At 42.8% G+C, this 16,986-nt stretch overlaps 1 protein-coding gene across 1 annotated transcript in view; it reads right to left on the bottom strand.

The window, feature by feature from the left end:
• Nucleotides 1-982: 982 nt before the first annotated feature.
• SV2B (synaptic vesicle glycoprotein 2B) overlaps nucleotides 983-16,986 on the bottom strand; it is a 59,038-nt gene continuing 43,034 nt past the window's right edge. The window contains exons 6-12 of the mRNA XM_066589984.1: nucleotides 16,558-16,668; nucleotides 13,389-13,477; nucleotides 13,130-13,294; nucleotides 10,114-10,247; nucleotides 7,710-7,910; nucleotides 6,402-6,561; nucleotides 983-1,393 (exon numbers count right to left, since the gene is read on the bottom strand). Coding sequence (XP_066446081.1) covers nucleotides 1,210-1,393; nucleotides 6,402-6,561; nucleotides 7,710-7,910; nucleotides 10,114-10,247; nucleotides 13,130-13,294; nucleotides 13,389-13,477; nucleotides 16,558-16,668 — 1,044 coding nt within the window. The 3' untranslated portion in view covers nucleotides 983-1,209. The remainder of the gene's footprint in view (nucleotides 1,394-6,401; nucleotides 6,562-7,709; nucleotides 7,911-10,113; nucleotides 10,248-13,129; nucleotides 13,295-13,388; nucleotides 13,478-16,557; nucleotides 16,669-16,986) is intronic.

The following is a 16,986-nucleotide window of genomic DNA, read 5'->3' as shown; positions in this document are numbered from 1 at the left end:
TTCAACCTCACTGCAGGGGGTGCAGTAAGCCCATACAGAGGACGGAGGTCTCAGTTGCGAGACCCCCACTGATCATAAAGTTATACCATAACTTGTTGATAGGAGATATTGACTTTGGGATAACCCCATTCAGGACATGTAGTCCATCTGTTACAAGAAGGTATTTTTCTTGGTTTGACCGGAGCACAGAGTCTCATTCAGCCTTATATGTCATCTGATATGTGTCCTGTTGCATTGATCAACCAGGCAGATAATAGAGACATATGATTAACTGTTCAGTGATTGCTTTCCTCAAAATTCTATGGTTCTAAGCCTAGTATTGATTTACGAAAAAATTGAAACATTGCAATGAAGGGGACATTGCAGCAACTTTGATAAATTTGCTTTATGAGCACATTATGGTTAGGAAGACACCCAGAAATTATGTATCAGTGCATTTCACATACCGCAGAGCAGTTATATGGGCAACAAACTGTGCTGGTAAACTCTCTTATTAAAGGACCTTTAGTATACTAAATAAATAGATTTTAATCCATAATCTCCTACACATTCTAAATTCACTACAAATGACTATTTATTGGGATACAATTCTTAAAGGGAACCTGTCAGCTCAAACATGTTGTCCAAACTGCAGGCAGCATGTTGTAGAGCAGGAGGAGACGAGTGGATTAATATATGGTTTTATGGGAAAAGATTCAGTAGAACTTGTGTGTTATTCATTTACATCTCTGCTTATTCTGAGTTTAGAGATTCAGTGGGTGGTCTGTGTGTGACTGTGCATACAGAGATAGCTGTCAATGACTAATAGCTCCACCCACTGGACTTTAAGCTCAGAATGTGAAGAGGCATAAATGAATAAAATACAAGTTCTACTGTATCTTCTCCCACAAAACTATATATCAACCTGCTCAGCTCCTCCTGCTCCATAAGATGCTGCTGTAGTTTGTATAGCATGCTGAAGCTGATGGATTCCCTTTAAATGCAACACTCATATGATATGTTTAGAATAGAAGTACTGTAATACAGAACTGAATCAGCTTTTTACTTTGAAAGTTGCTTGAGCTGTGAAGACTGTGATTGAGTGTGTTCTCAGTGAATCATTGAAATCAGGTCAACACAAGTCTTAGAGAGGTCCTACATTAATTGAAATCTTCAAACACTCTGGGTCCTTCATTAGGGGGTCTCAGTAGTATATGCCTAGGGAAGTTTTCACATAAGGACAAGTTCTCGGGTCTCAGGTAGCCGAAGAGATATAAGGCCTCCACCAACTAGGGCAGTGGATGCAAGGAGAATTGGAACCACCTTTGTTATGCCAACAAAAGAGGCAAAAATGGAGTTTCCAAAAATGGCAGCTAACTTGCACAGGCCGTTCAGGATCCCAAATGCAGTTGCCCTGTTAATGAGAAATGAGAAGGTTTAATAAGAGTCTTTTTGATCAGATTGACTGATATAGCCAGATATTTTTATTGTCAAAATAATGGAATTCAAGTGACAGACGCCTGATTCTAATTTCTGCAAGTTGAGAGTTAAATTTTTGAATTTATATTCTAATTTATTACCAGGGAGCAGAGCTGGTCTGACCATACCGTGTCTTGTCACTTATTGTTGTTAAGAGGGCAACACAAAGTTTTCCAGTTCCTAGCCAAAGTTATTCCGACTGCCAAATAGATGTAGGTAGATCAACTTTCTGGTAACTTTAGGATTTTCAGGGATTGGTGCATTCAACAGGGCTTGTGTTGGATCCTTTCTGAAGTTGAAACCCATGACTGAATAGATCATGTGATAAATACGAATCCAAAATCTACAAGCAGTTGGACACTGCCACTACATGTAATACATAGTTCTCACCTGTCTACACCTCCCATAGGATAACAGTGAAGCCCCCGCATACATGTGCAACAATCTAGACTGAACCATGTACCAAATGAGTAGGACTTTCCATCCAGCTTTCACCAGGGTCGTGTTTATAGATAATTTAACAGTACTTTGTGCCAGGCACCCCATTAGTCAACACTTTCCCTGGTCCTTTCCGAACTCAGCATGTATGGTAGTTTATCGGTTACAGAAGAGAAGAGCTTATATATTGAACAGATTGTTCCCTTCATCCCAGCTGGATTTAAACAGGAAGATTCAAAATAGGTTTTTGTTGCCACATTATCAGCTTTGAAGCCCTTAATAAAGTGTGTGATCTGAAGGTAATGGAAGTGCTCACAGTCTGGCAGCTTATAAAAGGTACAAAAAAAATGGGAGCACCTAATCTGTCTATGAAATCCCCAATTCTAAGAAAACCTTTATTCAGCCACCAATTGAATTGTGAGATTGAAATGCCCGGGGCAAAGTCAGGATTTTTAAACACTGGGGCCACCGGTTTGTGGTCCAACTCCAGGGGAATTATAAATCACAAGCAATCCCATAGAGATGAGGTTGAAAGGGACGGGCATAAAATGGCTGACCACCTTTTAGAGGTCAAGCAGGGGAGAAGTTTGATTAGGAGTCCGGAACAAACCATTACCTCTAACTCCACCCAAAGGAAAACCTTGGAACATGAATTGAGTTGGACAAGTTGAGCTAGCCTAGAGGCTTGGTAATATTTGATAATGTGAGACACCGCCAAGCCCCCCCCCCCCTTCCTTCCTCCTGATCTCGTGAAGCATGAAAATTCATTTTTACAAAGGGCAGGCGCATAGGATCAAAGATCCATCTGGATTTCTTTTAACTGAACCAGGAAAAAACTGATAGGTAAAACCCGAAAGAAATAGAGCAGTTGGGGTAGGACATTCATTCTAACAGAGGCTATCTGTATCAACCAAGATACCGATAAGTTAGACCATCTGTGCAGATTGTCCCACATCATTTTGAATAATAAGTAGTTGGTCCCATATAGTCATGAAACACAGGGAGTTAATGTAACCCACAAATTCTGTAAACTCTCTGTATTCCATTTAAAGTCAAAGTGCAACTGGAGCAGTTTCAATACCCTTTGGTGCAAGTTTAGGTTAAGGGCCTCTGATTCCATGGAATTCAACTGTAGTCCAAAAAATCACCAAGATTCTCTGCAGCAAATTATTGAAAATGAAATTATTCAACCTCCAATGCAAATAAGATTTATTTGCCAAATCTACAAAAATTCAGCTGTTTGCAAAAAATTTTGTTAAAAATAATCAAAAAAGAATAATTTAAGTAGGCCAACACAACTAATAGTGGTTTTCCAATTTCAACACAAAATGCCACTTTTAATGAATACTGCAGTCTCTGAATTATTCAACCCTTTCATGACAATCATCTTTAGTACTTTAGTAGTTTGACCTGCTGCAAATGTGATGCATAGCCAGACACTAGCTTATTACAGTGTTCTTAAGGAATCTTAGCCCATTCATCATGGGCAATGGCCTCCAGTTCACTAATATACTTGGGTTTGTGTGTTGCAACCACCTTCTTCAATTCCCACAAATATTTTCTATGGGGTTCAAGTCAGGTGACCGTGACAGCCACTCCAGAATCTACCAGGACTTCTTCTGGAACCAAACCTTAGTTGACTTTGAGGTATGGTATTCTTGGCATCATTGTTCTACTGAAAGGTCTGATGATGCCCAAGCTTAAAGGGGTTGTCCCGCGGCAGCAAGTGGGTCTATACACTTCTGTATGGCCATATTAATGCACTTTGTAATGTACATTGTGCATTAATTATGAGCCATACAGAAGTTATCAAAAGTTTTTCACTTACCTGCTCCGTTGCTGGCGTCCTCGTCTCCATGGTTGCCGTCTAATTTTCGCCGTCTAATGGCCAAATTAGACGCGCTTGCACAGTCCGGGTCTTCTTATCTTCTCAATGGGACTCCGTGTAGCTCCGTGTAGCTCCGCCCCGTCACGTGCCGATTCCAGCCAATCAGGAGGCTGGAATCGGCAATGGACCGCACAGAAGCCCTGCGGTCCACGGAGGGAGAAGATGCCGGCGGCCATCTTCACCGGGTAAGTAAGAAGTCACCGGAGCGCGGGGATTCAGGTAAGCGCTGTCCGGTGTTCTTTTTTAACCCCTGCATCGGGGGTTGTCTCGCGCCGAACGGGGGGGGGGGGGGTTGAAAAAAAAAATACCCGTTTCGGCGCGGGACAACCCCTTTAAGCTTCCTCACAGAAGGCATGACAATTTCTCCTAGCATTTCCTGATACTTTATTGGATCCATATTGGCCTGTAGAAGCTGCAGGTCTCCAGAGCATCACTGAGCTACTGCTTCCTCAAAGGGGTAGTGGGTTGCCACATGGCTGGTGATTATGTTTTTCCAGCCATTAATGGCTGGTATTAATTTCCAGCTGCAAGTAGGCCATGCAGCCACCCGACAAGCAGTGCACTCACTTAATCTACAGCTCCGGTCTGCCTGCAGCCACAGCTGTTGTAACCCATAACTTCTACCTACACTATCTGCATTCCTGCACACAGATGATGGCCCGAACATAGCACAAATGCTGAGGGACAGGTTAGGGGGCAGAGACTCTGATCACAGTACAGCAGCATCCAGTAGATTGGAGCTGCAGGCTGGGTGACTATCAATGTCAGATTGATGCCAGGCCAGAGGCTAGTAAAGGGAAACACTATTACTACTGGTGCCACTATGGGAGACATTATTACTACTGGAGCCGCTATGAAGGACATTATTATAACTAGGACCATTATTGCAGTGGTCCCTATTACTACTAGGGCTACTAACAGAGTCATGACTACTTCTGGGGCCACAAATAGGGTCTCTATAACTACTGGAGCAATTAAGGGGGTTACTATTACTATTGGAGACACTAAGGGGGGCAATTAATATTGAGGCCATTATTGGGGGCACTATTACTCTGCCACCACAAAGAAGTCTAAATGGTTCAAATATGTGTTGAGTATTTTGGCGATTTTAATGTATGTAAAATGAGTAGGGATTTCACACTTCGCCTCAGTGGTAATCCTATCTTTTAGTATCTTTTTCCTTGTTTGTACAAGACAATGATCTCTTCTATTAATGTTTTGGACCACTCTTTTGACTTGATCATCATTCTGACATGCAATCAAAGTCGAAGAAAGCCCTAACCAGTCGAGGTATTTAATGTGTTTTATCTGAAGCAAACCCAATGCAACTAATGAAGCCCTTGATTAGCAAATCTGCTCTCTTCTGAAGGATTCTATTCAGGAGGTTGAATAATTTTGACAATGCAGCAATCATTAACCCTTTGCAATCCAATTTTGGATTCAGGGTTTCCTAGGGGTTTTTCTCTTTCCGCCATTATACAATGCTGCCATCTGCTGGCTAGAGCCAGTACTGCGGTATGGGACATGCTGGAGAGGCCTCCGACAACAGTTATATTAGTTCTGTTGAGCTACTTAAACAGCTGAAAGTTTGCAATCTTGGCAAATGTGCCAAATTTGCAGTGGGAATTGAATAATTTTTTATTACAACTGTATGTTCTGTGTGTAAGGGTGGACACCCACTGGCGATTTTTTTCTCCAAAGCGATGCGAGACTAAAGTTAAAGTGTCTTTTCAATGGGGCCAGCGGCAGCAGCGTTAGCCCCATTGAAAAAGAGAGAAGCAGAATGCCGCGGACTTCTGCCACAGCTGTGACAGCTGTGGCAGGAGTTTCCTTCATCCCCGCGGGGACCGTGGAAATGAAGGAATCCTCTGCCACAGCTGTCACATTCTAGCCCATTGCTTTCAATGGGATCGGCACTGCTGCCGATCCCATTGAAAGCACTGCTTTCTGCCAAGCCCCGCGGAATGATTATCGGGGAAGGGCTTGAACTATAACCCCATCCCCGATAATCTGCCAAAAGTGTATAAAAAAAATATATACTCACCTCTCCGGCGCTCAGCCGCATCCTCCTGGTGGCTCCCCAGCACTGCTATGAATGAATAGCTAAGGGTAGTGTGTCATTGGCTGAGCGCTCAGCCAATAGCTAAGCAGTAGCTGCTATTGGCTGAGCCCTCAGCCAATCTGCACAGCCCTTTCAGGAGGCGGGGATTTTTAAATCCCCGACTGCTGAAAGAGCTTAATAGCAGTGCCGGGGAGCAACCAGGAGGACGCGGCTGAGTGCCAGAAAGGTGAGTATAATTTAATAAAATTTTTTACACACTTTTGGCAGATTATCAGGGAAGGGGTTATATTTCAAGCCCTTCCCCGATAATCATTCCGCGGGGCTTGGCAGAAAGCAGTGCTTTCAATGGGATCGGCAGCAGTGCCGATCCCATTGAAAGCAATGGGCTAGAATGCCGTGGACTTTTGCCACAGCTGTGACAGCTGTGGCAGAGGATTCCTTCATTTCCGTGGTCCCTCGCAGCGCAAGAGAGAATATATCGCCAGTGGGTGTCCACCCTAAAGCAGAATTCTGCCCACATATATGTATATGAGCACAGAAAACAGATGGCAGTACCTTTTATTTGTAGGGTAAAGCTCCACAGTAATGACATCCAGGGCATTCCACGCAGCTATACTGGTACCACAGAATAGGCACTGCCAGCCAATCATTGCGGATTCACTGTTACCAAAGAAGAGGAAGAAACAACACACTGCAGAGATCAGCATGGACCCAGCTGTAAGAGATCACAAGATGGAAAGTTAGTTAAATAGGGAGAGAATTTAGTAAAGTGATTTCACTGCTCATCTACCATCCTTGGTTTTATTATGCCACATGGAAGACATAAATAGGAAACCAATGGAGAAATTTAGAAATCAGTTCTTCTGTGCTTTACTTTTTTAAGGCTAAATATGTTCACACAAAATATTCAAAAATTGCAAGCTATATTTGAGAACACATTTGCAAAAAGATAAGAAGGATAAATGGACCGTGTGTAAAGACTTACTGGCGTGGTTCCCCTGGTCCCACTGCTACCGACATACTCTGGGTAATTCGAGTACCGCAAGTTCAAGATCCGTTTTGTTAATAACTGTTTTGGTTATTTGCAGTAAAATGGTTTACCGGTTTCAAACATGGCCTGACAATTTGTGTATGAATCCTTTCCCTATGCAGCATGGCCCTCTTCCTAACCCAGTCTCCAGTGGACCCAGTGTGATCCAAATCTGGATCTGACACATATATCACAGCGACACCTGTTAAGAATGAAAAACTTGTGCCAGCCAGCAGAAGTCCTAGCTACGAGCAGCTGTTGCGACCATGTTCAGTGACCCTGAAACCGTGAAGCTGCCTGCCACCGGCCCCTCTACAATATGATTTGAGGTAATCTGTGATCAGTCCTGTGTGTCTCTTGTTAAGATGGTCACTCAAAAGATGGCTTTTGAGCGATCATTTTGCATAAACTACTACTTGGTACTAATGCCTATTAGTACCAATTAGTAGCGTGTCAGCCGCTGGGAGCTGTATTCAGGGAACAGACCTCCAACTGTTCCCTGATTACATTTACTTTGATCTGCCACAGGGCTGACAGCTGAGAACAGCCAGTACAATGCAATTAGCTGTTATCAGCATTCCCCGGGCAGAGCACAGCATGCGGCCCTGCTTATCAGCTGTTCTGCCGAACTATGGATTTTTAGGCAGTTCTGAAATGTATTGTTCAGCGGAACAGTGAAAGATGGGCAAATTTACACACAATGATTATCGCTCAAAAGATAGCTTTGGAGCGATAATCATTGTATCTAAATGGGCCTTTACTCTTTCTGGGCACAACTAGATATTGGCTCCAACTAAAATAAAGACTACAAAAGCTTCATCCTAGCTACTCACCGATCATTTTTATCCTTCCAATTTTGTCCATAAGGAGAGCTGAGATTATATTTCCAGGTAACACAGACAAGCTTCCAAGAAAACTGACCAGGTAAATCAAGAAATCATTATCTTCTTCAAAGTCAATATCACAGTCGTCTTTTTGATTTGAGAATGTGTTGTTGATTAGTGTGCAATCAACGAATCTGTGCTCATGAAGATCTGTGTAACAAGAATATAGATAGAGGTAAGCATCATAGCAAATATCTACTGTTAATTACTACATGACTGCCAAACAGTATACAGCAGAATTCCCTCTGTGATGTGACCTGCCACATTTCCTGTGAGATTACAATATATGTTTACTTAGATTGTGACTCCCACAAACTTTAAATCTTTTTTTGCCAAATTTATCCTTATGGGTGTATCGCCATGTAACAATGCTATAACTTATAGCTCAATATTCCATAAGATTATGATCGATGGAGGTCCAACCTTGGGTTCTTTTGGCTTATTCAATTGAATGTAGCCATGTTGAAATTTCCTGCGTGAAGGATAGTTAAAAAAACTGAGTCGATCTTAGGGACCGCTTACTCTTTGCATATGTTTTGCTAGGAGCTGTTCTGAAGATTTGCCATAGATTTCACTCTATACACTAAAAAAACGTTTGGTACCGTGTTAGCCAGTTCCATTCTAGCCTGATGAAGGATTGATAGAAGACCTGAAAGCTTGCTGTAACACCATGTATTTTTGTTAGCCATGAGGGCTCAGTCACACGGGCGCATCGGCGCCCGTGTTTCTGCAGGAGGAAAACAGCCGTACCTCAAGACGGAAGTCTCTCTGCAGCGCCGGGAGAAAGAACATGTGACGGCTTCATTGCCGGTCATGTGTTCTTTCTTCAGCGCTGCAGAGAGACGTCCATCTTGAGGTACGACCGTCTTCTACCTGCAGTACGGGCTCAGTCACACGGGCGCATCGGCGCCTGTGTACGGGTGCCAATGCGCCCGTGTGACTGAGCCCAAATAAGGTATCATATCTACAAGATGACTTGGTTTCTCTCACTGAGAACAATCACACTTTACTCTATACACTGAAATACTTGCACATTCCAGCAAAATGGTTTGAAAATCTGCAACATTCTTCGATTTTGGAATTTCTTTCTCTACGTGTGGAAGGAGTTTTGAAAACCCCATGTACTGTACTGTGCAGAATCAGCACTGCAAATCTGCGGTAACTGCACCAGGCCTGAATCTATTGTAGCCTAAGGGCTTATTCACATAGCAGCATTTTTCTTCAGTACTTTGTAAGCCAGAACCAGGAGTGGAACGTACAGCGAGAAAATATAATGGAAAGATTTGCATGTCTTCCATATTTTGGACCCACTCCTGGTTTTGGCTTACAAGATACTGATGAAAAATACTGACGTGTTTTACTGTCTGGTTTCTAAAAAAAAAGTTGCAGAGATCACTGCAAGTGATGGCAACATGTACTGATACCAATGTCAATGCTATCAGCTTAGCACCCAGGTGTTAGCAGGATACCATGCTGCTGCACTGAAATGAAGATATGTACAGATGTAGCAAATATTAACTTGATATTTAACTCAATAGACTATAATTCATCAAAACTAGTTATCATGATGCATCAGTGATAGTAACGATTGCTACACCTGTAAAAGTTTATACTTTACCTTAAACACTGCATTAAAGGGGTTGTACCAAAGTTGACTTATATCACCTATCCACAGCATAGGTCATAAAAGTCTGATTGGTTCAGGTCTCAACCCTGAACAAGGGCTCTGTGCAAACCTTTCCTCCTCGCTGTGGACTCACTGCATCCACTGTAGTGAGGAGGAGACTGAATGGAGCAGTGGTGAAGCATGCACCATGCCATTTATTTTCAACGGCGCTGTTAGAGATAGCCGAGCCCTTGTAGACGGTATTTCCATCAGCCTACTGAATTGAATGGAGTGGCACCATTCATGCGTGACTGCAGGTCCATTCAGTCCCCTTCTCACTGCAGGGGTGTATAGTGATCACACAGTGAGGAGGAGAAGGGACCCCCATTCTCTGGATCAGTGGAGGTCTCAAAGGTGAGACCCCCAATGATCAAACTTTTATCACCTTTCATGTAGATAGGTGATTAAAGTCAACTTAGCTAAAAACCCTTTAATGGAGGGGAACAGAGGGGGATCCAGAAGGGATTGTGCCAGTTGTTTATTTTTTTTTTCAATGGAGACTACATACATTCACAAATTTATCCTTGCAGCATTGCTGTGAGGCAAAAAAAAGATGCTCATGTGAATAAGTCCATTCAAAAGAATGGAGTTCATACTTGTGCGAGTTTTCTGTGTCTCACAACGCACAAAACTCACGTAAGATTCTCGCTTGTATGAATGTAGCCTAAAGAAGTTATTTTATCTCACCTGTGTTGTGGAAATATGAAGATTTTATGGTGCAGTTTTTAAAGATGGTGCCAGTTGAGATAACATCATCAAAGAAGCAATCCTCAAAGAGACAGTCTTCAAATGTGACATACTTTAACTTCATATTATGGAACCTTACAAATAATTAAAAATAATAGATAAGTTAATATCGTGTCCAACAGGAATAACCTGTACAGAACTCTAAAATTAAGTTCAGTACCTTGTATAATATACATACAACTACATATACAAATACACACATATGAACAAATAGAATTAAACAGAGGTGTTACATCGTACAGTAAGTATCTGAGTATAGCAGAGGCGCTAGAAAAATCTATAGTGCTTGGACAGATCAGTGGCAGAAGAAGACCTGGCGGCCAAAGGGCACAATGGCTGATACTGTCAGAGCTGATACTGGCATGGATATCACACAACTGAAAGAAGCAGTGCAAAACCGAAAAACATGGAGAGAGCTCGCCTTCAGGGTCACCAAGGGTCGTGAATGACTAAACGGCTAACAAGTATCTCATACACGGCTATTCTGTGCACATTACAGCCCAGTATGCTAGCTGAGCTTTACAGGCCCCAGACATTGTATTACTGTTGCTGTTTTACTCTAGTGTCATCAGTACTACAGTATTACCTGTGTATGAACACACTGAAGTCTACACTAGCATCACTAGATGGCAGTATAGTTCAAGCAATATAAATGGCCAGCCTGATGTGAGGTTATACGGGATGTGGAATAAGAGAAGATCTCTATGTTTTTAGTGTATAATGAACCTTGGAAATATAGAAGTCTTTGAATAATTAATTTGATTTTAAATAGGAAGAGCGGACTGATTCACTGATTCTGTACTCCAGGAAATCCCCATGTGCATCTCATTGACATGCTGTGAGAAGGGAGCAGTGATATAGCAGAGGAGTCCATACAGTGATTAGCTAAAGGAGTATTAACCTCTCCTGACTCACACTAAGGGCTTATTCCGACATGCGTATATCGGCCGGATTTTCACACCCGGCAGATATATGCTGTGCCTCTCTGCAGGGGGAGGAGGCAGGCCAGGCCAGGAGCAATGCACTGAGCTCCCACCCCCTCTCCGCCCCTCGCCACTAGTTGCAATGCGAAGGGGCGGAACTTAGCTCCGCTCCTGTCCCGCCTCTCCCATTGCAAACAGTGGCAAGGGGCGGAGAGGGGGCGAGAGCTCAGTGCATTGCTCCTGGCCTGGCCCGCCTGCTCTCCCTACAGAAAGGGACAGAGTATATCAGCCGGGTGTAATATACGGATGCGTGAATAAGTTATAAGGGCACATTCACACAAACCTAGTTTTCTCCCGTTATGCAACGGCGATAATCACGGCTGCATAACGGGACAAAACGAAAACATTGATTTCAAAAGGATTTCAGTGGTTTCCTTTTTACTACTGGGATTCTTGCCCGTTAATCGTACCGCCAAGAAAAGATAGGACCTGCTCTATCTTTCCTGCACGCAGCGAATACTATGTGCGGGACATCAAGCGACACCTATCTTCCTGCGGTTATTTTCAAACTGCTGCTCTCTGGCATGTAGTTTGAAAAGCCAGAGAAGGAGAAGAAATTCCCCTCGTTCAGGCGCACCTACGCTCCATGCTGGGGAGGGTAGCTGTGTGTACTCTCGTCTGAATTCTATGAAATGCAGCTTCGCACTGCTGTCTCTTCTTCCTGCTTGTAAGAGCTAACCTCACATAGGAATGTACTAAGACTCTGCTGGGTGAGTTTGGAAACAGCAGTTTTATGTCATTGATCTACCATTTGTTGCCCATAACCCTTTTCAATCCAATTTCCCTACCACTCGCACACTCTTTTGTTTTTTTTTGGGTGGGAAAGCGCATTGTGAATGCCTTGGAATTACTCAACAGAAATACATAAAAATGAACTGTCATGATGCTTTTTTTTTTTAATTACCTCTTTTCTAATCCAGTGTCAGCCCTCATCTGATATTATGATTTCCGAGCATAGCTGCGATGTCAGACGATGACCAAAACACATGTTCCTAACACTATGCAGGACAGCGCTCCGATGTCTGAGGTTGTTCTGCATATGTATGTTACAGTATATGGGATAGCGCTCCATACTAGTGTCCCAGCAGCATAACTGTTGTGCTGTAAAGCCCCATTTATGCACCACAATTATCGCTCAAAATTCACTCTTCGGCTGAACAACGATTTTTAGGTGAGCACAAAATCCATCGTTCAGCCAGAGAGAGATAGCATGGATCGTACACTGTTTTCTTCACAGGAGCAGCTGATTACATTGTATTCAGCTGACAGCCCGCGGCAGCCCATGCGAAGACGATGCAGCTGAGTGCAAAGTCCAGACCACATGCTGGGATTTGCAAATAGCTGCTGGAGGCTCATTTGCATGCAAATGAAGCTGATAAAGTGCTAATGGGCATTGGTGCCTATTAGTACTTTATCCAAAACGATCGCTAGAACTGTCTGCAGTATTTTGGGAATACTGTTAGTTTCCACTAATTACTTATTGAAAGGCTAAAAGAAGATGCAAGGCTCTTGTCTATGGCAACAATAGTGACAACACAAGTCTTCTGTGCTTTTTGAATTGAACACAATTAGGTGATAAGAATGAGTAACAAATAATTTCATTCTAACCCAGGAAAACAAAAAAATGAATAATTCAAAGTATTCTAATTCTATGTATTCAGCTAAGTGGTAATACACTGAAACCAAATCTCATCTCCCTGAATACCCCTTGCATGTGTTAGGTACAGATGTGACGGACCTGATTGATCAACACTGCAACAGAGTTTTCCTTTTGCATCATGTGCCGCAGTGTCAATATATACGGTATGCAGTTTCCCCGAGGACTGCAGTTATCTCACAGCGATCTATCTTAGTACACAAAAGTACTAGTCTAATGGTAAACTTACTTCTTTTGTATGTAACATGCAAGTTCTCTTGATCTATGAAGTAAAGCTGTGAGCTGTAGGGTCAACAGACAATATCCTGTAACTTACTTGTCATTGTAATAGATCCCATCGATGTGTATTTGGTTTTCAAGCGTAAAATTGAATACAAAATTCTTGACATGTTCATCCTCAAATCTCTTCACTCTGCTTGTGTACTCTTCTTCTTGCAAGTAGCGGATTGTATCAGGGAACCAGACCGTGAGACCATAGTAGCTGAAGCAGATGGAAAGTAGACATATCGAGCACACATTGAGCAAATTAGAGGAGGAAAAAAAGATTTCACTGACAAAGAATAAAAGAAAGTTACCTTAAGGACATTGTAAACCAAACCACTGTCAGAAATATTGTGTTCATCTTGTACTGGCCAGAAAAGCAGTATAGCATACTTTCCCATACCTACAAGGAGACAGGGTGGTGAGTATCAGCCAAGTACAGAATAAGCATTAGTAAATCGTACTAGTGTATAAGTTACTTGTCCTCCTTGATCTACAGGAGACCAAGAATAGTTTACAGCACAATTGAATTCACGTTACTATTGCAGAAGAGTCTCTAGCATGTTTCGGGAAGGTAGTAAGCACTTGCAGGAAAAGGAAAGTTAGTTTCTATTACTTGTGCTTTATGTTGCAGCCATTGCTTTAATATCTTAAGGGTCAATAGACAGATTAAGAAGTAAGAGTGTGGCTCTATCTCATGACATCCTTAGTCCGTTTAATAGTAGCACAGCCGCTGCAGGGAAGTATTGCAGATTAAGGTATTGCAGTGCATCTTGATGCAATAAGGGAAGAAAAAGAGTAAGGAAGAGGTTGTGCTGCCTTTGGAGGCACTTGATAAGCACTTCCTTATCCAGACCGGATGCATTTACATCTGGGCAGAAGCTAGGGCGTAGATATATGGGGGTGTATGGTGCCACATAAATGATACATGGGAAGTGGGGCTTTTGTTATCAAATTTGCATTGAAGTCCAGCAGCTTCATCTCTGGTCAAAAAGCAATGATGCAGTAGATAACGATCATCAGCACAACCAGTCTGATATTACTACATGGTGTTCCACTCAAAGCGCAACCCAGTAATTTCACAATATTTGTTTTTGGGACAATGCTATCTCACAAGAGTGAATACTGGCGCCTATCTTGCTGGTTGGGAAGCTGAGATTAGTCACAGAAGATATTAAAAGTGGGCACTGCCGATCTCCAATCACTTCTGAACTCACAACCATGACAGTGTAAGGCCAACGTCCCCTGAACGTATTTGTGCACCCAAAATTTGCGCATGCAATATGCAGAAAATAGAACCCACTGATTTCAATGGGTTCATTCGCAAGCGCGTATTTTTCCTGTGCATTTCGGTTGTTCCTTATTGAAGTCAATGGTGATGCGCAAATGCATGCAAAATATGCTAGGAGATGCGTGAAACACTGTGTAATTGTACAGGAAAAAGAACACCTCTGTCACTTATTAGACTAATTAGCTATTTTAATCAGTGCGTATTGCTTTTCCCTCGCGCAAATGCACATGCCTAATGCGTGGAAAAAGTACTAAATGAATAACTAAGGGCTATGTGTTATTGACTGAGCCCTCAGCCAATCTGCACAGCCCTTTCATCAAGCGGGGATTTTTAAATCCCCGCCTGCTGAAAGAGCTTAACAGCAGTGCAGGAGAGCCAGCAGGAGGACGCGTCTGAGCGCCGGAGAGGTGAGTAATTTTTTAAAAACTTTTTGCTGATTATCGGGGAAGGGCTTATATTTCAAGCCCTTTCCCGATAATCTTACTGCAGGGCTTGGCTGAAACCATTGATTTCAATGGGATTGGCGGCAGTGCCGATCCCTTTGAAAGCAATGGGATAGAATGCCGCGGACTTCTGCCACAGCTGTGACAGCTGTGGCAGAGGATTCCTTCATGGGGATGAAGGAAACTCCAGCTACAGCTGTCACAGCTGTGGCAGAAGTCCGCGGCATTCTCCATCTCTTTTCAATGGGGCTAGCGCTGCTGCCGCTGGCCCCATTGAAAAGACTGGCGATATGCCGGCGTGATGCCGATATCCCGGCGTGATGCCGTTTTTTTTCTCACACTGCGCTGCGAGACTTTAACTTTACACTCGCAGCGCAGTGGAGAAAAAAACGCCAGTGGGTGTCCACCCTAAAAGACACCGATGCACGTGCAAAAAAACAGTTCATTCTACAGAAAAGCTGCGCTCAGGCGCCCACAAGTACGCATATGCCGGTGTTACGCTGTTAGTTTGAAAATTTAGTCTCAACTTCTCCGGAAATGCGAACTAAATGCCAGCAGGTGCTGCCCCTGACAAATGATACACCCATGGCGGGAAGCAGGACTTGACTTGTCTATAACTACTAGACTCCTGAATACTAGTACAGCTCCACACAAATTATGAGCCAAATTAAGGTTGCGCTACAAGAGAAACACCCCGTATTTAGCAGAGTGCTGCTCTTTCTATCATTCAATCTGCCTCAGAAGTTGTAAAGATACAGTTGGTCCAACTTGGCATTGGTTAGTAAATGCATTTTTTAAGTTTGATGGCACGTGGGATCAGATATGGAATGCTTTTATCTCCATTATTATAGAATCGTTATAAACAACAAAAGCGACAGCGAAAAAAAAAAAAAAAAATCGTTTAAAAGGGGGTGTGACGGCATTCCTCTTTAGTGTGCTAGAAGGCCAAAATGTCTAATCCGTCGGAAGCATACACCGGCTTTATAACATGTGTGACATCAGGTTATTGCCGAAACGTTTTTAAAGAGCAGTATTTTACTTACGTTAAGATTGTAACGTAACATTTTTAGACATTTGACACATCGCATTCGCATTACATCACGTCTGCCAGCATTAAGTTGCATACACAGTATAAGGGCTCCCACCCACTTGCGGTTTTTTAATGCGATTGTCAATGGGACTTTCTAATGTTAAAACTCATTGCACAAAAATTGCAAAGCACCAACTTGTGATGCGTTTTTAACATTAGAAAGTCCCACTGACATTTGTGTTAGAAAAACGTAGCGTTAAAAAAACGCAAGTAGTTAGGAGCCCTTCGGCCGGCTTCAGACGAGCGTATTTGTACTGTGTTTTGCGGACTGTAATACAGAGCAAATATACATCTATATATCTATTAACATGGCTATATTTTTCACTGGTGTTCTATAAGCACAGTAAGTGATACTTTTGTCCGCTTTTGCCTCCATATTTACGTATATTCTTTAATATTATTTTCTATTGGGAAAATACGAATTTATATTTGCTCTGTAAAAGAGAAAAGCAGTGAAGGAAAATACAGATGAAATAGTGATAAAATAGTGATGGCTGTGCAATGACATCGGTAACAGGTCCATATTACGCATCCATATTAGACATGCTATACGCCCATGTGACACCAGCCTCAGACTTCACCTGCTCTAGTCTCAGAACTTTACCATAACATATGTACTATAGGATAAACCATATTTTATACAGTATTTTACCACATACCTGCTTGACGACCGTCATAAACCTGACAAACCAGCGCTGAAACCACGTCCCTGTGGAACTTTGAATCTCAATAAACTCATCAATTTGTTTTGGTGTCTTTATTTGAGAAACCTGGAAAACAAAAAAAAAGGCTTTTTATAGGAGCAGATATGGAATTAGCCAGCGTACTCGCTAAGACAAATTATACGAGCGAGTATTGCCTTTTGTGAGTACCTGCCCGCTCGTCTCAAAAGATTCGGGTGCCGCGGGGGGCGGGGAGCGGCGGGGGAGAGCGGGGAGGAATGGGGGGGGGGAGATCTCTCTCTCTGCCCCCCGCTCCACACTGCTCACTCATGCAACTCACCGCTCAGCCCTGCCGGCACCCGAATCTTTTGAGATGAGCAGGCAGGTACTCACAAAAGGCAATACTCGCTTGAATTGTTTGCCTTA

Source organism: Eleutherodactylus coqui, chromosome 2 (genome assembly GCF_035609145.1).
Source record: "Eleutherodactylus coqui strain aEleCoq1 chromosome 2, aEleCoq1.hap1, whole genome shotgun sequence".
Lineage (NCBI taxonomy): Eukaryota > Metazoa > Chordata > Amphibia > Anura > Eleutherodactylidae > Eleutherodactylus > Eleutherodactylus coqui.
The sequence above is the reverse complement of the archived record's forward strand: the minus strand, read 5'-3'. Positions and strand labels throughout refer to the sequence as shown.